Below are 23,850 nucleotides of genomic sequence, written 5' to 3'. Positions count from 1 at the left end.
AATTTGTATAATTTATTGTTATTATAATTTTTTTTTTTTGTGTGGCTCAAGGTGTCCCCCATTGTCCTCTATTGACCAGCCGCCACTGCCAAATATAAGGCACCGAAGTTCCGTTTTTTGCTATTCTCTCAATGAAAAAGTGCTCACCTGTTCTGATAGAGCTGATGATATTGCAGCACTTACGTGAACCTCTTTAGGAGCCGCCATTGTTGTATAAAACAAACAGTGGTCTCGCACACACATAAGCAACGTCCTTAGCTGCCATTAGCTCCTCACAGGATGCTTATTTGGTCCGTCCTCTCTGGCTTACCGGACACAAACGCGTTACTTGAATCCTGACTAGATGGATTTTCGCGTGTGTATATATGTGATCCCACGATTCTCGCGTGATCTTGCCGTGACATCGCGAGAATCAGCTGCCGTGCAAGGTAATTCTTACCCCGCTCTCCCCTATGTGCCGGCACAGTGCAGACAGAGGTTGTAAACATGGCGGCGGACGGGATGGTGCTCACCAACCACGACCATCAGACCCGAGTGGGGATTCTGACGGGTAAGGAGCCTGTTTGGTCAAATGCGACAAGACGCTTCTCCGTCGTGTTTTGCCTTCGGTTGCCTGTGCACGTCGGTGTCACGATACGAGCTGTCTCAGCTGCCGACCTAGCTGTCGTTATCCAGTATGCTAAGCTACCGGTTTCGTTGGCTGTCATTGCTCGAACGTTAGCTGCCTTCCCTATTTGACAGGTCGGGCAGATGTGGAGTTTGCCTTGTAACGACGACATTTGCATTTATGTGGTAAAATGTTATGTGTACGTAGGCAGACTGGATGTCATTATAGCTATGGTTATGATAGCTGCACGACATTGTAGTGATATATTTTAATCGGCGTCAAGTGAGACAGTAGGAAAAAGGACGACTGCCAGGACTTTCAAAATTAGAGGGGCTATTCCTTTGGCGAGCTAGTGCTGCAATGAGTTTTTAACTAAGATTGGCGCTTTTATTGTGGAAGAAAAAAACACCATTCTTCCGTTCTGGCTGTGGCTGTATGTTGCCACCTTGACGCAAGAGAACGTTATATTTTTCTTCTAGTAATAGCGATACCGAGGCTATCGGCTGCATTATTCATGTCCCTTTACAGATCTGATGTGTTAACCGCTATTCATTAATATTTATTGTATGGTTCCTTTGACGGCCGTTTAATTCGGACTTAAAGTCAGCTTTTGTATCGTACTTAAAAATGTACATTTATGAATCATAAATCGTGCGTTTGGTAGCTATTAAAAGATTATCAGCAGGCAAGGCCGACTGCCAAAGCGATCCCCCCCGAATTAATTCCCTAATTAGCTCATCTGATGTTGGTCTTGAGTCGTGCAGAGGAGGACTGGGACCAGTATACAGCCGTGTGACAGTCACCAGTAGCCCCGCTGCCTCCTCGCCAAGGCGGGGGGAGACGTGAGAATAATGCTAAGAGGATGCGCCCCAGCAGCTGGCTGGGAAGTCTGTGGTTTTGATGAGGGAGCATCTCTGCTAACGGCAGCTAACCCCTGCTGTCCATACAGTCGACAACTACAACCTCCTGTCACATGTTAACACACGTTCCTAGCCCATGTGTGCGTGGGGGGGGGGGGGGGGGGGGGGGTGATGATGATCTGGTTTTTACACGACACTGTTTTAACTGAGGAGTTTAGGTCATGTTTAGGGTCAAATATGCGGTTGGTAAAATGTGATGCAAGGCATGTTTAAGGTCACATATGTGGAGCATAATGTGTTGGAATATATGAAATAATGTTGACCATGAACACATAACAGTGGCTTCTACTAGCCAGAGTCTTTGATTGTTAAGTCAGCATAAGGGAAACCAAAGAAATGTAATTTAGCTTCTTGTGTTTACTGGGCAGAAAGAGCACACTGTTTGTGGTGTGCTAAATGTAGCTAAGATACTATTGGAAATACTTCCAATACACTAGGCCATGGCTTTACCAAAGAGGGAATTGTCCAATAGGGAACTATGCTTCGAAAGACCCAAACCAACAATTAGTGAATCCACTATATAGGTTCATCAATGGAGTTAGTACAATACAATAAACCACAGATTAATTAAGTCAGAGTACTAATAATATCATATACTGTATGGTGGAAGTCGGGGAGGCTCATTGTTGAATCCACAGACAAATCGATCACAACTGTACATTGATGCAGTTTCTGTTTATTTCAGAACAATTCATTGGTAAGATGGGGATGCAAATGTTTTTTTCTTCTTCCCATGGTGTTAAACATGACTATAAGGGGTTAAAGTCAAGAGAAATTGGAAAAGTCGTCAAGGTTTATCTGAACTCCACTAGTCACGCTCACTGCCCAGTGATCACGTTGACTGTACTTTTAACAATGTGTCAATACAGAATGCATGTTTGTGTTCAGGTTGCTGTTCATCCAGAGTCAATCTTACCTTTTTAATGTCCTTTGGAAATCAACTATCCTCCATTCTTGGAGAATATTTAGAGTAACATTCTGTGGTACTGCAATAAACATTTCAAACTATACTTTAGCCGTAGTAGTTTCACCTGGTCACTCTTGACAACACACTCCCTTTCACCTGAATACCAGAGTTAATAGCCTGGATGCTCTCGAAATACTGTAGTTTTGCCCTTGAACCAAGGGTACCAAGGTTTCACAACAAGCTACATTTCTGTGTCAGAGGGACTGTCATGGAAATGCGTTAAAAGTCTTCAAATGTAATAAAGTGTAATAGCTTTTCAACAGCTTGGGTTTATGTTCAGCAAAATAGGAAAAAAAACAGAAATAGTTAGAAAGTTTCGGAACGTACCATTCCCTTTCCTGCAATGGGTTGGATGAGAGAACTGATGCCACTCTCATATCTGTCTGTTAAATTCAACGCTTCAGCCAGCAGCTGGTTAGCGTAGCTTAACATAAAGACTGGAAATGGGGAGAAACCGCCAGAACCAGTCCATAACAAAGTCTGAAGTTTGACTGCTTGCATTGTAACTGGGTAGACTTTATAATTCACCGTGTTAGTCTACACACTTTCTTTGAAGTGGATTTTGGACAATCTTAGGTTTTTACTTTAACAATTCATAATAGGTATAATAAAAAAATATATATAGTCCAATGTTCAGAGACCATAAAGGACTACTATCCTGTATATCTGTGTAACTATATTGTTTAAATGCCGTTTTCATTTTGAATGTGGTACTCTCCAGTTTCCCTCGGAAAACTGACAACATTGCATTTGAGGCCTGTGAAATATGAATGAGACACTGAGCTGCAAACAACCTCAATTACAATTCTGGGCGATAAGATTATTTAAATGTGCATGGATGAATGTCCATTGAAATGTCTCATTAGTATCAACCGAGGTTCCACCAGTCAGCGTATCAGTGACCAGTTTTATTTTGCATCACATCTATCTGTCGTGTAACCTGAACTTCTCTCTTCTTCAGTCAGTGACAGCTGTTTCAAGAACTTGGCTGAGGACAGGAGTGGAGTCAACCTGAAGGACCTGGTCCATGATCCCTCACTGTGAGTCCACACAGTCTGGAGTCAAATCAGTCTCAATACTAATGAATGCACACTGAAGGATTCACTGATGTATATTTCCTGATTTATTTTAAAGTGACCTAAGTTATCTTTGTACAGTAAAAAATATATATACATATAAATAAAAAAAACAAGATTCACAAATATATTTCTGAAGCACACACGCATTAACCTGAATTTGAATAAATGTAATAGAAATCCCCAAATTTATGTATTTAAAAGGATTTGCAATTTTCATCAAATACATGTTTAGATGTTGTTCTGTTAATATACAGACAGTTGAACCCACAGTTATAACCTGCTTGTTATGAGTGAGCTTCACCGCATGCGTCTGTGGGTCTGGTTTTTCTTTACACTACCCAGCCTCGGCTCCATTCGCAAATGCCATTTTTTCCACAGGGAAGTATCCGTAGCCAATCGGACGTCTCCCTCCGTTTCAATGCAGGGGTTCCCCAACCCGCGGCTCTTCAGCCCCTCGGTTGCGGCACCCTTGACAAAAAAATAACATGGAAATAATTTTTATTAAATGTTTTGCACAGTGGACAATCTTTCAAAGGGAACACCTCTTATCTTGGAGTTTGACGTGATACTGTGTGATGAAATTAAAAAAGATCTTACTATTTTGTCAGCATCCTACTGTATGTGCGTCACATCCTATTACGTTGCTGTCAAGAGCCTTTCCCTGCAGGTGGCTAATCATGATTTGCAGACCCCCGCCCTCGGTAAACTATCAATGGATCAATCCAAAAAAAGAAAAGTCACGGAGGAAAATAGAGTTTAATTCTGCGTGGCTGTATCAATTTACTGTCACTGCTAACGATGCTGATATTGAAGATGTCGCCCGTCAGAAGGCCGTCCTCGCTAGAGAGCACAAATGGAGCGATATTGAAAACCTCCCCAAACCCGACAAACTTGTGTTTGAAACATGGAATGCCATTCCCGACACTTGCATGAACATGAAGAAGTATGCATTTGGAGTCCTGTCCATCTTTGGATCAAGTACTTATGCGAGTAGGTTTTTGTCAAGCATGAACTACATAAAATCTAAATATCGCTCCCGCCTCACAGATGACAGCCTGCAGTCCTGTGTGAAGCTCAAAGTCACAAAATAGCAATACAATGTCAAGAATTCTTTATTCTTGTTCTATAATTTCATAAATACAGCAAACTATAGTTTTTGTATATATAATATAACTAACACTTTATAAGCTGTGATATCAAGTAGCTTTATTTGGTGGAAAATAGGGCAAAATGGCTCTCTGGATAGTAAAGGTTGCCGACCCCTGAGGTAGTGGCATTCAACACTAGTGTTTGCTAACAAGTTAGCTATATATCACTAATAGACAACCTAGGATTATTAGCTAGCTAGCTAGCTAGCCATAATATGATCCGAGTAATTTTAGACAACATAACCTTAGTTAACTCACTTGCAAATAGCTTACCTGTTTAAATATTTGCAATAAAGTAAGTTGCTAGCAAACCACAGTAAGTAAATGGGTAACTAGGTAACTAGCTTGTGTTCGTGTTAAATGCTACATCACTAATATAGCAAGCATTCATGACTCAAACATATTTAATCATTTTCGCCAAGACAGTTATTCCACTTAAACTTACACGTGGGATGCGATCGACTGGTCTTTTTTGAGGAAGTGTCCTAACCGAGTGAAATGACCAGGAAGTATGTAAGCGGCAGCCATGATGAGAGCTGGCCGGATTCATTAAATGCTGAGGAAAGGTGCATCAGTGCTTCCTCTCTTATCTTGAGGTCAAGATAAAGTGGTTAGGAAAAGATACAGGACGTAATCCAGCCATGGAGCGCCACCACCAGACACCATGTCGAGGTTGACCTTTGACCTCCTGGCAGCTGCATGTAGTCAGTTTGATGTCAATCCTCCTGTTCGTAGTCGAAGACTGTACAGTGTAACGCTTTGTGTGATCACATGAAATCATACTTTCAAATCTCGTTGAAAAAATGGCATTTGTTAATGGAGCCGAGGCAGGGGAGTCTCAAAAATGAAACCCACACACAAATGCAGTAAAGGTCACACAAGACGAGGAGTTTATAAATGCAGGTACAACAATCTGTATATGAATGTAACAACATCCACATGTTTTGGATGAAAATTGCAAATACATTTCAAAACATATGTTTTCTATTACATTTATTTAAGATATCAATGCATCAGAAACACATTTGTGAACCCTATTTTTTTGTATGATATGACTGATAACTTTTTTTCTGCAATGAAATCTATTTCTGTGGAGAGAGTAATTTAAATGTACATCAAAAAATACATTTGTGAATCCCTTTGTGTGCATCCATTAATACTAAGACTGATCTGACCCCGTAGTCTGTGGTCTGCACACGCATAAAGTGCACACATTCACGTGCACGGACGTTACCCTCACTCCGTCTTTGTCCCCTCCTGCAGGCTAGGAGGAGTCATAGCGGCCTACAAGATAGTTCCAGATGAGATTGATGAAATCAAGGTACGTGTCATCGCTTCGAGCTCACTAGCAATCCCATCACTCCCAGTTTTACGAGACACAAAGCAATGTGAGGTGAAGACTGGACTTTGCACACTTTCCCACTAGCACTCAAAAAAGTTTGAATCTGTCATAGAAGAAGATGCACTCGAGATACAACACCGAATGAAAACCGTGGCACATTCCTCATCACATACTCCCTGAATCTTTTTCCTTTTGACTCAAAGTCTTATTAGCAGTTGCAGTGACCACCCATCTATCATCCAACATTTAGCCACCCGTGATCCCTCACTTCAATGCTGTTCTAGCCACTGAATGCAGTGAGGATATGATCCTGAATGAAAGTGTCTTTATCCACTGCAGCTGTCCGCATAGCATTCCAGGTCAAGAGGATGCATGGTGTAGTTGTGAACAGTGTGTGTTTACATGTGCACAGGAATCTCTTCTGGAGTGGTGCGATGAACAGCAGCTGAATCTCATTCTCACTACCGGAGGAACCGGATTTGCGCCACGAGATGTTACACCTGAGGTAGAAACGCACAGAGCCACCGACTGCAACACTTCAAAGTGAAAATAATAATAAAATAAAACTGTAAACATGGCCGTGGTTAGACTTGTATTGTCGGGTCGGATGTCTGCCTATGTGTGTCCACTCTTGACACTTCAATGCGACCAGCCTGATCAGATAGTGACTGGAAAAATTCCGTGGTCAAAGGAGCGGCTGTAAAATGCTGGATAAATATGTCATGTCCAATAAATTCTTCACAATAAAGGTCCCCCGCTATTTTTGCTGATCACTCGTCCTCCCTGCAGTATTGGTAGAGGTTTGTTTATGAATTGAAAAATAGCCGCTAGCGAAGCTCTCAGTGCTAAACCCACTTTCCCATAAATTATTCACAATAAAAGCCCACCGTTATTTTGAAGCAGCAAAATCAGGAAAAACCAGCACTGGTTCTGATCTGGAGATGATGGTGACCTATGTTTGATGAATTGTCCCGATTGTGTCCACATGCTGTCCACACCACGTTCAGATCCCAACTCAATGCGGGCCAGGCCACCTCGGCATGTGGTCCAGCTGATCGGAACCCAACGTGAGTGAGGTCTGATCTCGTAGCGTACAGACTTGACAGTTGATGCGTCCTGGAACGATGGGATGACAAAAGCACTAAAGAGACGAGCGTAACCACGGCCCTCTGATTAAAATCAGGACAATGAGAGACTAAACTAGCCCTGTCTGAAAATTCACTGAACAAACTGCTTCAAAAATGTATTTTGTCTTCTGACCAAACCAGTGATTTTGATGTCTGAACTAGAGACCGGGTGTTTTGTGTTGCAGGCCACCAGAGACGTGATAGAGCGAGAGGCTCCAGGTATGGCTCTCGCCATGCTGATGGGATCACTCAACGTTACACCGCTAGGCATGCTTTCCAGGTGAAGACTTTTTCACCACTGCTGTTCACCGTCAGTCAGTTAAGACATGCTGTCTGCACCGGGATGTGCGGCGCTAAATCTGCTAATCTGTTCAATTCTAACCAGATTAGTGTGCGCGATATCCTCTCCTGCTCTAATCTGCTTCCTACTTGCATTGTCTCTCCAGGCCAGTGTGTGGTATCCGTGGTAAGACCCTGATCATCAACCTGCCAGGGAGCAAGAAGGGCTCTCAGGTGGGATTCTGTCCTTATCTGAACTCTGCTAGAACCCTATACATCTCATGTAATGCCTGCTAGCTATTATGAGAATCTGTAGCCGATGATGATGCGTTTTGACTAGACTTGAAACAGGTGCATAAAACAATTGTTCTATTTTTACGATTACATTAACTTTGAAATATAATGCAATTTGTCAAATGTATGTCATGTGAAAATGACATTGGTAAAGAACGCATACCGACTAGTGAAAGACTTCAAACTCTAAGTTTAGGACTTGACTTGAGATTTACTTGGGACTTGGGGCAAAACATAGACATAGAATAGAAGTAGAATGGACATTCCCATTTATATCAACGTTGCAGGGTGGTCAGAGCGACAGCCATTTCATAGCGGGCTAACTTCCACACAAACCGACTTGCAGCAAGTCAGACTCACTCAAGCATTGGCATCTGTGTGTGTGCGTGTGTGTATGAGTGTGTGTGTAGTCCCGCCATGCAGGCAGTTCTCTCTATCAATACGTAAGTAATAAAGAAAGTGTGAATTGGCTTTTACAGCCATTGATTGGGCTCTGTAACTACTTGGGGTGGGAATCGCCAGAGATCTCGTGATACGATATTATCGCGATACTTGGGTCACGATACAATATTATCACGATACTTCGATATATCACGATACTTTCACGATACTGTGTTATTCTGAGTATTGCGATAACATATATTGCGATTTATTACTTTTTTCAACTTCAAATGATGTCCCCAAAGGAAAACTGTGTCAACATGTTTTATCTGATAAGATCAAGTTTTCAGTCTGTTCATCTCACTTCAATCATTTTTATTGCAGCAGAATATGATTGTCAAGCAGACAGACTGACCAACAATGTCATAAATGTTGCATGAACCTGACAAACTGAACTGTTTGTATGACTACATAGTCCAACTGAACTGAATGCAAACGTGTGGACTCAGCATATGAACTATAACTTATATAAGTAGGATATTAGAGTTATATAACTCAGTATAACTTGTGATGCGTGGACGTCGAGGGCAGAGACAGTGATGCGCTGCACTCTCCCCATGAGCCGGCTGCTGTTGGCAGATTTAACCCCGTTGTGAGGCCAGATGTCTCTCTTTGTTTTGACCAACTTCCTACCAATCACGCTGACCCGGGACCTTTGCTGACCTCACCAGAAAACAACTCAGCACCATCTAGTGGACTGAAAAAGCAATTGATTTGATTTTTCCAAAAAAAAAGAAAAATGTTTTTTTTCTTTATAGTTTATAAAATAAAAAATCGATACTTGGCGTCCATGTATCGATATAATATCGCCACGCAAAATATTGCGATACTATGCTGTATCGAGTTTTTCCCCCACCCCTAGTAACTACCTCCGCTTCCGGCTTCGCGGTGCAGCAACACTCGCATTGTCAACAACTAACAACAACCAACATTTTCTTTTGACTTTGTGAAATGACCACGGCAAAAGTTCAATGTCTGTTGTTCTCCTGTTCTATTTATTTGTAGAAACTGTAATACCCCAATTTTCGTGACCCAAAAGTTATTAGAATAAAAAAAGAGTAATTGAATATTGATATGTCATCATCGCTATACAGTAGCCCTTTCCTGACAAAATATCGTGGATAGCGCCATTTGAGAGGGTATTTGCAACATTAACTGTACTTTTTTGTTGAAAGCTGGCTGCTGTTTTCAGTGGAAAAGCTCTAAAAACCGTCCGGCATCAAATGTTACCAATATATCAATAAACACAGTAACGTTTTAAGTAAGAAAGTGCGGAGCTACTACAATCAATCCAGTGTTTGAAAGTGGAGTTTAACTTGCTCGTCGTGTTGTTTTCTCCAGGAGTGCTTTCAGTTCATCCTGCCCGCTCTGCCCCACGCCATTGACCTGCTGCGCGAGGCCACTGTCAGGGTGAAGTCCACTCACGCCGCCCTGGAGCAGCTGCCCTCCCCATCCCCTCTGCTGGCCAACATGCACATCGACGCGCACATCAACATGCACACCATGGAGCGCGGCACCCAGTGCGAGGATGAAGAGGACGAGGACGACGACGAGGAGGAGGAGGACAGGAGGCGGGGTCCGCATGTGCACAACCACCACCACCACCACCATCACCAGCATGGCTCCTCCCACATCACCGCAGCTGCCATCGCTGCCAAGGTAAACTAGACGCTGTTGACGCTGCTCCTGCTGGAGACTTGATAGAGGAAACTTTAATGATCCCTGTGGGGAAATTGGGTCATTGCAGCAGCAGGGTACTGTAATACAGACAACCGCTGCTCAAATGCTATTGGCTGCTGGAAGACTACAAAAATATCACTTATTAGTATTGTAGGAAATAAGCAGCAGGGCATTTCAGAAAACTGAAACATCTTTTTTTCCCCACTATGATACAAAGAAATTATTGTCTCGATCAAGCTAAGGAAAGTTTCTGTTTGAAGAAAGAGCGCTTCAGTATATTTTATACCACTCCTTGGGAAATTGAATGGAAAGTAATCCAACTTCAAACAGAGTCAGTGAGACCACATTTAAAGCTGTTTTTTAAATCTCTATCTGAATATCTTGTCTGGATAGAGTAGAACACGTGTGACCACGTTCTTCAAAACAATTTGAAATCAAAGTCACATAACGCATGTTAAAAAAAGTAACAGCTGACCCCTCCCGTGGCAAATGTGAGGCCACAACGATGTGCAACGCAAGGGTCCAGCAGTAAAAATGTTGTCAGAATCTTTTATTAGCCGTAATTTTGTTGTAATTTTGTTTTTAAGTTTGACTGACAATAAGACATAGGCCTATTTAAAGGTGGAGTCTGTGATTATAATCCAATGCACTTCTTGTCAAAATCAGTGAATATCTCCTCACTGTTGTATTCATACACAGCCCTGGCTCCCTAAATGCGAAACAAACAGTGTGACTCAGACTTAGGCACTATGGCTGTACTGAATGTCTTTGTTTTTTGTACATTCAAAGCTTCTATTGGGTTTATGAATAAAGCTTTGAATGTCTGTTAATACAGGTGCGAGCCTCTCTGTGTGTGTGGGGTAGGGCGACCAGTTTTAGAACGCAGTGAAAATGCCTTAACGCCAACAAATGTGGATTAAAGCAGAATATTTCATTAAATAAAAACATGTTGGGAATTTTGGTAATGATTACATCTGTCTTTTTTTGATAGTAATAAGTGTGCGTGCTTGGCTTTGTCATTGCGATAGCTGTGGCCAAAGGCATTATGTTTTCGGGTTGTCCGTCCGTCCATCCGGTGCATTGTCATGAACACAATATCTCAGGAATGCCCAGACGGAATTTCTTTAAATTTGGCACAGGTGTCCACCTGGACTCAAGGATGAACTGACTAGATTTTGGTGATCAAACTGTGGTTTGACTCGAACATAGATGAACCATGTCATGTGGTTTTCTACACTTTAAGAACAAATATTACTGGGACCACTCCAGAAAAGTAATGATGAACATTTAATATCCAGGAATTCACATGATAGACACCACTGACTATCCCTGTAATAATCTGGCCACAATTAAGAAAATTGATCATGGACGCTCCAGGCATACACTCGGTTTACCTAGTCTTCTTAATAAAACATATTTATTTTTCTTCAATATTTCCCAAATGTTGCATTGGATGCATTTTTACTGTCTGCTACAGTGTTTTGATTGTGCATTTTGTCACAACTAGGTACAAACTCAGCAGTGAGTGTTGACCAGGCGGCAACCTCAGGTTCTGCTGAGTGAAGCCAATGTGGAAGTGTCTTAAAACTGCATTATCTCCACTGACCAGCAGAGGGCGACTCCTCTGGTTGTATAGAAGTCTATAGAAAATGACTCTACTTCTCTCTTGATTTATTCCCTCAGTAAACATTGTAAACATGAGTTTATCGTCTCAATCTCTAGTTTCAAGTCTACTTCAATACAGCATGATGTTCTTTTAGTACATTATGGTCCATTTAGAGTCACACAGACCATAAAGCAGGGGATGCTTTAGGGCGGGTTTACTGGGATTGACAGGTCTCTGCCACCAGAGAACATACGGTGTCTCTACGTCACTCCTCCGTATTCCAAACATGGCAACGGCCCTATTCGAAGATGGCGAACATGAGGCTTCAAAACATCAGTCCACAAACCAATGACGTCACCATGACTACGTCCACTTCTTATAAACAGTCTATGATGTTGACACTCAATCCTACTTTCAGCTTGTGCAACAGGCTGCAGTTGTAAATGCAAAGGCCCATGGCGATGTCATTATCCAGATAATGTATCAAGATACAGAAGGCCTACTCTCACAATTCGAAATACTTGATTATATTGTATGTGGAACATAACTGGTAGGAACCTTTAGCACTCAAGTTTGGTTAATATTGAGAAGTATGCCGATGGAGCAGCTGTTACAGGAAAATGTCCACTTTTTGTGATGTCATTCATTAACCAGATTGAAGCACTCCATTTCATCTCATTCACCTGTCTGTATGGGGCCATGTGTCTGTCTGTCTGTGTTTGTGCGTGTGTGTGTGTGTGTCCATCAGACGAGCCATGCTGCGGTCATGGCTAAGGGCGGTCCCTACCTGCTCGGCAACACGCCTGCCCCACCCACTCATTTCACCTGCTCCTGTACCCATGACCAGCAGGTGAGACACTCCTACACACCCCTCCTCGCCCTGTCATTGGTCACTTCATCGTGTCTTTCAGGTACTGTTCTTCACACATTTGAATCTGCCTTTCTCTGAATTGCTTTAAATGTATCTGGAGCATTTGGCAAAAAATGCTTTAATACACTATTGTTGTTGTACACTACCTGCCCAGCAACAGCAGACGGGCAAAGCTAGACACTAGAAAGTTGAACATTCGACATTTAAAGAGCCAGATATTTCTTTCAGGAGTTGATGGAGACCAAAAAAGAGCGAAAATGGAGAGTGAAAATGTATTCGATTACGGTGGATACAAACATGTCTGCTGGATGTGTAAAGAGACAACTGTTTGCACACACAATATCATAACAACGCTATAAGGTGAAAAATATGTCAATAATATTGTGGCTGCTTGTTTCTGCCACCCACAGGTGGCCAACAAGTTAATGCAGCTTTACAAAGAAAAGAACCAATCCAAAATTAGTTTGGGATACTATTATTTATCAAACTATTCATGTTAGTAAAATGTAAAATTCTACGTCTCAGACTGTTTTGCTTTTCTTTTCTTTTTTTGATTAACTAAAGTTCCCCTTCAGCTGTGTGAGAAAGTGTGAGACTTGTTCACAATCATGGTATTATGAAGGTGGGTGTCATTGAAAACTTTATGTGTAAAAGAAAATAGCCAATCATGGTTCTCTGCTCATGTTGCCTTTAAGAAAAACAAGTAAATCTTCCAACTGCTGTTGTATATATTTCGGTAGCTGGATAATAATTGATTATTTTAACTGGCTAACATTTACCCATCGTTCATAAAAGCAGTTTGTAGGTGTGATGGCTATGTACTTTACAACCTGGGTAAAAAAGCTTTTATGTATCTTAAGAATAATTGGACAAATATTGTCCTTTTTTGTGGTCACCTGGGCAATTCATTGATGAGAACAGAGACAATAGAACCATCCATTTATCCCTGGTACATGTTTCACTTAAATATGCTACACTTTAGCATACATGGCTCAGATTGATTTCCAATTTCTCCCTGTTGACCAGTGGTGGAACCCGATGTAGCTCTAAAACAAATAGACCTGTGTGAATCAGCTAGAATTAAGTTAATATTACTGGTTGTTATTTCCTTCTCAACGGTGGTTTTGCATGATTCTTCCCTTACCTTTCAGGCCGCTCTTGGTTTCAGTGAATTCCAGCTTGTAATGAAAAAGCTATTTGCCGATAGGTTATTGATCACAGTGACCATTTAAGCCACTGAAATTTAAAAGTCTTTGTATTTCTCTCTTTTGTTCTGAATAATGGTGGCTACAGTGACATTATATTAATAAGAGCTTTGATCGTATTTTGGGTCCGTTGAAAACCCATTGATAGAAAGAGTAAGTTCAAATGGAATCCGGAGATAATCCTTCGGTCAGGGATTTGGTCGGTAAATTGAGGTGAAACAGACTTTGTTTACCCCACATGTGAATGTGCCACACATCGATGTGTTGGATGAAGGAAGTCCACAGTCCCTAGTTGCTTCTAAACAAATTCCAAAGTGCTGAAGCAGCGATCCTGTAAGGAAACATGGATGATTTCGGTGTCTATGTTCTCGTAACCTTTGGAGGAAGTTCGTTAAGTTGAATGGGACACCATTCAACTTCACCAGATTAGTTTGTGTAGTTTGCATTCCCTAAAACCAAACACAAACTCTTTGACTTAGCATTAAGCGCGTGTGTGTGTGTGTGTGTGTGTGTGTGTGTGTGTAGATCCCGGACTCAATCATTTCTCGAGGCGTTCAGGTGCTTCCTCGAGATTCCGCCTCTTTAAGCTCCACCCCTTCCGAGTCACCACGGGCAACACAGGCCACCTCCCGCCTTTCCACCGCCTCATGCCCGACACCCAAGGTACACGTATGCTTTCATACACACACACACACACAAATTATCACTAAGAAATGAGAATCTCTGAAATTGAAAGTCTTTCAACCATAAAGAAATGTATATTAAAAAATAATTTGCATGAAATTTTAAGTTTTTTTTATATATGCTTTTCAAGACTCCGATGTAAATAACATTTGTATGCTATCTCAACAGTTCCCCATAAAAAACAAACCGATAAAGGACAGTTCATCCATGACTAGAGTTTTTGCTCATTTCTTTTCTTATTATGACAAACTCCCAGTAAAGATAAGGTTGCCAATTTTAATTCCTAGCTTTAAAAAAAACAAGATTTCTTTCAGATCGTTTCGAGAGTTGTTTGGTCCCACTAAAACCACTAAGATCCCTTACCAAATGGTATAAGTGTTGAGGATGAGCAAACTAAATGTGACCCCTAATTCTGTCTTACTTTGGCTTTCAAATATTTATGTGAGACCAAACTGAAAAGTTGGTAGTGGTCCGTGACTGTCGGCCTCTCTCTCCCAGGGATGGACTACCCATAGGTTAAAAGTCTCCGGGCCTCGTGTGCTGTTTGGAGTTGAATGGGAGTGAATGAGACTGTTTGTTTGGCACATTCACGTAAAATTTGTCCCAATTGATATCAAGAGATTGGATATGGGGGGGAAATGGAGGAACAAAGACTCTTGAGAGTTTTCTTAAAGGTCATATTTAAATGACTACTATATGATAGATAGTGGCCCCTATTTACCTAAAATAAAAACAGATTCAGGCTTTAATTTATGCAACAAGCTTTTAGGCCTTTATTTCAAGGCCTCATTTCGTTTTTTCCTTTCATGTAAATACTGATTATTCCATCATATTTTAGTAGCAACTGTTGTCCCATCTGCCACTATTTTAATTCGGTTTTAATGCAAACTCAAAACTTTCAACAGCACTACTTCCATCAGTACAACACATTCACGTCTCACTCACCACTTTGCCTATATGAATAATTGCAACCTTCAGTGCGTGGACTATCGTTCCTTTTCCTTTGTAGGCTTTTATTTTGAAACATGAGCACAGGAGGCTTTGTCTTTCATTGAAGATAAACTTAAAAGTAGAGATTGGAATTGATTAGCGAATGAAAACAGTATTTCTGTGGAAAGTGAGAGCAGCAGAGTGGTGAGTAGGACATGACTCAGTTGGCATTAGTGCTGAGTTGACCAAGTTAGTTAAATGTATACAGGAATTTCCACCAATCCTCAGTGATTTTTAATTGTCCTTTATTGTTGACCGGCCTTCTTTTGTTAGTACCGGACATGTCTATTATTTGAATTCTGGCTTTATTCAAGAATTTGCCTTTTTTTCTTTCTTTATATTCAATGGCAACCACGGTTATTAACATTTAAATCAGGACAAAGAGACAACTCAGGAAAAAGAGTGTTGAAAATGATAATAAAAGCAGTAAACAAGTATGATATATTCTGAAGGTAAAATGTCATCACAGGTTTTACAAACTGTCTTGATAACGCTAAGCTAGGAGAGGAACTTCCACAGCAGATGTGGACAACGCACCGGCAGATATTCTGTGTGCGATTTAAGGAACAGAATTGGACTGATACCTCAATCAAACCTGGCTTGAACGTCTCAGCTGGAATTCATGTTACTTATGTATCCATGTCCTGTGTCTTAAATGTTATTAATAGAACATGAACGCCTTTGGCCATACTGTCCTGTTATGGAGGAGAGGCGCTGAAATCATCCCTTCCATATCTTTGCATCAAACAATGACCAAATATAGAATAACTGTCCTGTCTCTCTGCAGGTTCAGTCACGATGTGGCAGTAATGAGAACATTCTGAGAGCCAGTAAGTTCAGCGTGTGTGTGTGTGTGTGTGTGTGTGCGTGCGTGCGCCCGCCTCATTAACATGCCAGCCTTGCAACAGTAACTTATATCTCTGTGTTTAAATGTTATGTTTAAACTTTGTGGTGTTGTTCATAGCAGTGGTTCTCAAACTTTTTCTGTCACGCCCCACTTTGGAGGAAGAAAAATGGTCATGCCCCACCGCCCCAACAAAATTGTAACAAAATGGTCTATGTTGAATTTTTATTGAAACAACATTTTGTTGACATAAAACACAGACTGGTCTCTCATCTCCTACCACGTTCACTGTGAAACCCAGAGCAAGAGAGGCGTCATCATATGTTCTTCTTGGCTGCTTGCTGTTCGTCTCGGATGCATCGCTTGAGGTTGCTTTTCTGTTCCCGCCCGCCAAATGTCTCTTCATTTGGAACACTAAGCCACACATGTGAGTCGCCAAGGATCATGGCCGTAGCGGGGTAACGTAAACATTCACACGAAAGTACAGGCATTTCGCCATGTATTTGTTAATTACTTAAAAAAAAATTATTTTTGAAATACAAAAATTCTGCATTTCCCCTTGCGCCCCACCTGTAATACCACCGCGCCCCACAGTTTGAGAACCACTGGTTTATAGTGACATATTCTCCGCTCACTCACGTCTATTCACATGTGTGTGCGTGTGTGTGCGTGTGTGTGCGTGTGTGTGCGCGTGTGTGCGCGTGTGTGTGTGTAGGCCACAGTGCGGTCGACATCAGCAAGGTGGCACGTCGTCATCGCATGTCTCCGTTCCCGTTGACGTCAATGGACAAAGCCTTCATCACTGTTCTAGAGATGACACCTATTCTGGGAATTGAAGTCATTAACTACAGAGGTGAGTCCTCAGAGTGTGTGTGTATACTGTAAGTAAGTGCGCTGTGTTCAGTTTTATGCACAGACATGTAGATATTATTGCATTGTCATGTTTGTTGTTGGTAATAATAAAGTGTGCACTAAAACCGACATGGCTCGGCTCATCTCTGCAGACGGTTTGGGTCGAGTGCTCGCTCAGGACATCTATGCCAAAGACAACCTTCCTCCATTCCCTGCTTCCGTTAAAGACGGCTACGCTGTACGAGGTGAGACCCCTGATGCCGACCACACAACGTCCGATAAACACTACGTCAGGGGACACGGTTGTAAAACGCCATTCAATTTGACCTGGCTGGCATCTGCATTCATCCACACATTTACATGCTTTCACTTCTTGGCATTGAGTGAATTAGACTGTATGTAAGCTGTCCTCTTTGCTGCCACTTAAATATTAAAACATCTATTGTCGTGGTCTAATTTCATGGATCCCACGTTCCACCGTTTGACCCATCCTGTCCAGGCCACCACCACTTGATTCAAAAACGTCATTTTCCTACAGCAGTCAGAAGATGGAACTCCCCACGCCAGCCCCCTTTACCACAAGTTCCCCGTAAACTGACCCGTACTGCTCTGCAGGCTCTGGACTGAACATGAACTGGACTTGTTTGCACCTAAATTGTATCCCAATTGATATCAAGGTATTGGCTATGCAGGGAAAATTGAAAAATATAATTAAATTTTGTGAGAATTTTCTTATGTTTAAATGACTGAAAACTCTCATATGATAGTGGCCTTTATTTACCTTAAATGCAAAGAGATACAGGCTTTTATTTATCCAACAAGCTTTTAGGTCCTTATTTCACATTTTGTCCTGTCTATGTACTAATTATTATATCATATTTTAGGAACAAGCCTCCCTGTTTTCCCATCTGCTACCATTTTAATTTGCTGTTAGTGCAAACTCAAAACTTTCAACAGCACTAATTCCATCAATACAACAACAGATGTATGTCTCACTCACCAGGGAACTGACTTTAAACTGGACATCAGTCAGTGTACTTTTTGCCCGTTGGGTTACTTGGTATGCGTCATATGTGTTTTCACTGTACATATTTCCACATCCATGCGTAGGATAAGGGTGCGTTTATTTATCAATACTCTTATCGGTTCTTTTTCATAAATAAATAATTGCTTTTTTTATTTTATTTTTTAGAAAACAATAAATTGAGAACAGGATTAGAATGTATTCATTCACACAGACAGCTTTTGTTTGACAACTTGCTGTTAGCCGAGCCAGCGCTCTGTGATTGTGTAAACATAGCGACGGCGGATGACGGAGCAGATTGAAATATCTCTTCTCTTCATGTTTATGCTTTATGAACAGGTGTATTTATATAGTGTTGGTTTTTTACTGCACTTAAAGTACAGTAACAAGCGTAGTTGTCACAGTAATCTTCACCTCTCCTGGTCCACTTCACTGTCTCCACACGGCCACACTGCTCTACTGTCGGCTGACTTCCCTACTGTGCTGTGCCGAAACAAGTACCACTGACACAATAACAAAGTATCTTATCTTGTTTTTTTCGTAATGAACCGACTAAAGTTGGTTGTCATTTAACCCGTAGCTGCCGACGGCCCTGGAGATCGCTTCATCATGGGAGAATCACAGGCCGGACAACAGGTCAGCAATTAATACTCTATTGGTAGTGTTACAGTCCAGAGTAATACAACCTAGCACCATTAGTGCTAGTGATAGGTACCAGCACTGCTAACATCTGTTAGCACTTCTGCTCATACAAATCCCACCAACTACATCAAGCACGGTGAGTAAACACTGCTGAAATAAATATACTGTGATAATAAGGGTGCTACTGAAATGGTGAAAGCGGGTGTGTCTGTGTGATTTAATAAACACACTCTCAGCCAGTCACATCACCAGTTTAATGGCCGTGAAACAGCTGAGCCAATCGTGGCAAAGCATGACAACGATGACTCGACAAATGGAGAGTCTTTTATATTAAAAGTAGTGCTGGGCAATGCTTAAAATATTTAATCGCGATTAATCGCATGGATTTTTTGCGATTAATCGCATTGTTATGGCAAAGTTCAACAATGAATTCAAAAGTAGTGTATTGCGCACTTTTATTTTAAAAGTACTGCTATATGAACAAAAGGGCAATAACATTTGATTCACGAGATGCAGGTAGCATGTTTCATACTTAATGTGAATATAATTCATACTTTGTTGGCATCTTATTCTGAAAACCGGAAGTTTGTCTGAAGAAACCGGATGTTGTCTCACGTTAATGTTTCTGCTAACTTTCAAAGTCCTTCACTCGCTCCCGATCTGTGCCGTTTAAAATGAGTTTACCGTGAATTTCAGCATATAGGTGCACTAAAATGTAAGTGTCTGATGAGTTGACCACGGAGATCTGAGTGTCTGCTGACTTTACCGCAGCGATGTCCAGTAGTCTCCAGGGAGAGCAACAGCTGGTGCAGCTTCTCTCTTTATTCATCTTGTTCATGAGTGAGGGTAAGATGGAGCGGGAGATCGACAGGCGGATCGGTGCGGCTGCAGCAGTAAAGCAGGCGCTGCACCGGACCGTCTTGGTGAAGAGGGAGCTGAGCCGGTAGGCAAAGCTGTCAATTCACCACTCGGTCTACGTTCCTACCCTCACCTATGGTCTCTGGGTCGTGACCCCGGGGAAGACCCAGAACACGCTGGAGGGATTACATCTCCCAGCTGGCCTGGGAACGCCTCGGGATCCCCCAGAATGAGCTGGAACATGTTGCCGGTGAAAGGGAAGTCTGGGTCAGCCTGCTTGGCCTGCTGCCACCGCGACCCAACCCCGGATAAGCGGAGGAAAATGGATGGATGCATTATTTTTATTTTTTTTTGTCCCATCTCAAAAGGATCAAGGACACACACACACACACATGCATACACAACTGACTATAGGATGTTTGCTGGCTTTTATCCCACTGTTCTTGTCATCCTCTTGTTGTTATGTATATGTATTGTCTCTTGTCTTTCAATAAAAAAAAGAATTCAAATAAAAAAATTATAATAAATGTAAAAAATGCATTAACGCGCGATAAAATAATTGTCGGCGTTAATTAATGAATGCATTAATGCGAAATGAACGCGTTAACTTGCCCAGCACTAATTAAAAGATGACATTAAAAGTCTGATTATATCATCCCACTGATGTTGCCAATCATCTTTTGAAACAAATTCATGATTCAATGTGCGCATGTGCAGCCCACACACACAGTGATGCCAGGTCAGGTGATGAGGGTGACGACCGGGGCTCCCATTCCTTGCGGAGCCGATGCCGTGGTCCAGGTGGAGGACACGGAGCTGCTGAGGGAGTCCGAGGATGTGAGTACACGAGTGAGGGTGTTACCTTGAGTGCTGTCTAGTTTAACCATATACGAGTTGTTGTCAGCAGGCACGGCGATATTGAGTCTGGCTTATTTCAGGGCACAGAGGAGCTGGAGGTGAGGATTATGGTCCAGGCCCGGCCCGGACAGGACATCAGGTAAAAACAGCACAATGTGCGAAAGGAACTAAGTGAAGGCGAATGACTTTTAGCCTGATTCGACTGTCGATTCTCACAGTGGGATCGTTGCAGTGACGGAAAGTGTGTCTGAAACAAAGGATCATTCCATTCTGGATAGCCTTTTTTGGTCTGAATATCATCCTATTAATAATACCTTGTTGTAAAATTTGAAAATAAGTCATGTGCTTTTCAATCAGCCATTTTAGTGTGTTTGAACAGATCACCATGTAGACAAAATTCCACCGTCCAAATTAACAGGACCATCAGAGCGGCATCTTGTCAGAAAGGATCAAATAATAACAGCATAAGGCTACTGTTTCAAAACCAAAGAATACATTGATTAATCAGAAATGTATTTTGAATTCATGAAGATTGTTTGTCAGATCAGCATGCTGGAGGCATGTAGACAAAGCTGTATGTCTATTGATCTTGATCTTCGTGGCGCCGGGGCTGGCGAAGAGGAGAAAACACCAGTTATAAAATAATTTCTTACACAAAAGTCAAGAAAAAGTATTGTATTATTGGGTGTTTCAGCTCTTTTGTTTGGTGTGGAAGAGATGAAAGCTAATGTCCCGAATGAGAATGTGGATCAATGGCAAAAAAAACACCAAAAAACACACGATTTTTTGATAAGCACAACCAATCAGATTCGACTGTGTAAATTCTAAGTGGCAATTCAAAGCTGCATCAGAAAGCCACACGGTTATTATGATGTAACGTGTTTGTGTGTGTGTCTGCACAGACCCATAGGTCATGACATCAGGCGAGGGGAGTGTGTGTTGGCCAAAGGGACACACATGGGCCCGTCAGAGATCGGCTTGCTGGCTACAGTGGGAGTGACCGAGGTCAGCGTGCACAAGTTCCCTGTGGTGGCCGTCATGTCCACCGGAAACGAGGTACGCGCACATAAATGACTCGGGAAAATACACACAGGCTTGGCTTTAAAATCTTTGCATTTCGAGTTTTTCGTGATTCTTCTGTCCTTGTGTGTGTGTGTGGTATGTAGCTGTTAAATCCAGAGGATGACCTCCACCCAGGGAAAATCCGAGACTCCAACCGCTCCACCCTGCTGTCCACCATCCAGGAGCACGGATATCCAACCATCAACCTGGGCATCGTTGGAGACAAGTAGGAGCCTTATAGGTTTACACAAAAATACAACGCAGACTACATTTGATCGAGAGCTTTGCTACCAGTCCTTTTGACCAAAATAAAAAAGTCTAAATCAACTGAGGAAATATATGTGAAAGTATACAGTAAAAAAACAAAACACAGTTTGCAGCGTGCAAAAGTACTCTGCCTGCAGTGTTTGGGCTATAAGGTGCGTATAATTTCATTCATCACCTTTTGGTTATAGAGATACATTGACTATACATACAATACATTTGTTCTCATTTCATTCCAGTTTCCAGTCAGCACATTCTCAGGCAGCTCAAAACAACTGAAACACTGTTAATAAACTATTGGAGAAGTACTTTTTACTCCGGGGCTAAACTGAAGAAGTTAATGCTCTGTCCCTCGTGAACAGGCAGTCTGGGAAATTTAGGAAAACACGAACTGCAGCAGACTGAAGATGAGGCATGTCAAAAAGACAACTGCTACAAATTCAAAACGTTTTTTTCACATTTTACAAAATAACTAATAATACAACTAATACGAAGTACTTATGAGTACTCATTTGATGTTGCACTTAATTAAGCAGTGAAAAAGAACGGTCTGAACGAGGAGTCCCTCGTACGGGTCAAGCTTCAGAAAAAGATGGATCCTTCACTTCCCACTTGATTGCGTCTTTTTGTCAGAACCTTCTTTGCCTGGTGAACACCCACATCTTTCAAGTTCCATATCTCCAGTTTGTAATGCAGGCTTTCCGTTAATGATGTGGCTTCCCCTCACAGCCACAGAAGATGTTACACAGCAGTGTCCATAGGCAGCATAGTAGCGCTCCCCATTAAATAGTAAACTGAGGAGCCTCTATCGTTGCAGCCCTGATGACCTGCTGTCAGCTCTCCATGAGGGAATCAGTCGCGCCGATGTCATCATCACCTCAGGGGGTGTGTCCATGGGAGAGAAGGTGACCCGTCTCCTCTAACTTACTGAATAATTCACAGACTCGTCAACCTTTTTTTAACGATGTATTTGTTTGCCGACTGTTTATCCTCCAGGTTAGGTTTTCTGCTCTACCAACATCTGAAAGCAGCACTGTCTCACAGTTAATTCAGCTTCTACAGTGTTCTGAATCTGTGTTTGTGTGTCTCATCAGGACTACCTCAAACAGGTGCTGGATATTGACCTTCATGCTCAGATCCACTTTGGACGAGTCTTTATGAAGCCAGGGTGAGATGGGGGAGAGGCGTGGAGGAGTGTGCCCGGGGGGTAAATAAAAATGGGGGAAAGATGATTTTATATGCAAACTCGTTTTCTCATTGACTCACTCACTGTTCCTATGAGTCATGCTGATTGTGCTGCTAATAATGCTAATCCTCCTACCTCTGCCACTACTGCTAGAGAGCTGCAAGGATGAAGTATGTTGGAAGTCCAACAGGAAGTTAGCGTCACACTGGTTCCCTTTACAGAAAGCCAATGGGATCTTTTCCTTGGATTTTGGATGATTGCAGAAAATAAGCTCTGTGGCAAACAAATGTTTATGATACTTACACGTTTTGTTATGCAAGATTGTCTTCAGAAATCAACACCACTTTTATGATTTTCGAAGCATAAATGCAATCGGCAGAAATAGAAAGCTAACATTAGGCTATACAGGAACTCCACCACGGTCACATGACTTCACGTCACCACCACTAAGCTAAAGGAGGACTAGTGATCTGGTGATTACGTTTAGTCGTCTCATTTAGACTCTTAACAGCATTTTTTAAGAAAAATTAAATCTTCTAATTTCACAAGAGGGGTATTTACTGACTTATTTTATATTGTAAAACAAAATGTTAAAATATCTTCAGGTATCTAACCAAAAACACACAAGCACACAAAAACACAAGTGCACAAATGCTGACTCATTTCTGGGTTTTAAGAGTCATTCCTGCACCACTCTATAGTTTCTACTAGTACTACTACTATTGCTTAGTTTTCTTCTATTGCTGCTACTGCTTTAAGTACTTACACTACCAGTACTGTTGTTGCTGCTACTCCTATTTATATTATTACTACTGCTTGTACTGCTTCAACTACTAATAATCTAATACTACTATGGTCACTAATCCTTCTACAAATATTAGTGCTGCTACTACTACTGCTGCTACTTCTACTGCTGCTACTTCTACTACTGCTACTAATGTTGCTGCTAGTACTGCTTGCGCTACCACCCCTATTATTGTAACTACTACTGCTGCTTTTATTTTACTGCTTTTACTACTG

The 23,850-nt window shown here is 41.7% G+C and overlaps 1 protein-coding gene across 2 annotated transcripts in view; it reads left to right on the top strand.

The window, feature by feature from the left end:
- Window positions 1-433: 433 nt before the first annotated feature.
- gphna (gephyrin a) overlaps window positions 434-23,850 on the top strand; it is a 42,266-nt gene continuing 18,849 nt past the window's right edge. The window contains exons 1-19 of one of the 2 annotated variants that reach the window (XM_079287158.1): window positions 434-550; window positions 3,456-3,534; window positions 5,985-6,042; window positions 6,476-6,568; window positions 7,376-7,470; window positions 7,637-7,703; window positions 9,546-9,863; window positions 12,239-12,340; window positions 14,092-14,229; window positions 16,028-16,070; window positions 16,800-16,937; window positions 17,089-17,181; window positions 18,541-18,596; window positions 20,178-20,297; window positions 20,399-20,457; window positions 21,221-21,374; window positions 21,485-21,606; window positions 22,462-22,549; window positions 22,739-22,812. In XM_079287158.1, coding sequence (XP_079143284.1) covers window positions 487-550; window positions 3,456-3,534; window positions 5,985-6,042; window positions 6,476-6,568; window positions 7,376-7,470; window positions 7,637-7,703; window positions 9,546-9,863; window positions 12,239-12,340; window positions 14,092-14,229; window positions 16,028-16,070; window positions 16,800-16,937; window positions 17,089-17,181; window positions 18,541-18,596; window positions 20,178-20,297; window positions 20,399-20,457; window positions 21,221-21,374; window positions 21,485-21,606; window positions 22,462-22,549; window positions 22,739-22,812 — 1,961 coding nt within the window. In that variant the 5' untranslated portion in view covers window positions 434-486. Of the gene's footprint in view, window positions 551-3,455; window positions 3,535-5,984; window positions 6,043-6,475; window positions 6,569-7,375; window positions 7,471-7,636; window positions 7,704-9,545; window positions 9,864-12,238; window positions 12,341-14,091; window positions 14,230-16,027; window positions 16,071-16,799; window positions 16,938-17,088; window positions 17,182-18,540; window positions 18,597-20,177; window positions 20,298-20,398; window positions 20,458-21,220; window positions 21,375-21,484; window positions 21,607-22,461; window positions 22,550-22,738; window positions 22,852-23,850 lie in introns of both variants that reach the window. The other variant, XM_079287159.1, reaches the window with a different exon arrangement.

This window comes from Melanostigma gelatinosum (genome assembly GCF_949748355.1).
Source record: "Melanostigma gelatinosum genome assembly, chromosome: 16".
Taxonomy (NCBI): Eukaryota; Metazoa; Chordata; class Actinopteri; order Perciformes; family Zoarcidae; genus Melanostigma; species Melanostigma gelatinosum.
The sequence above is the reverse complement of the archived record's forward strand: the minus strand, read 5'-3'. Positions and strand labels throughout refer to the sequence as shown.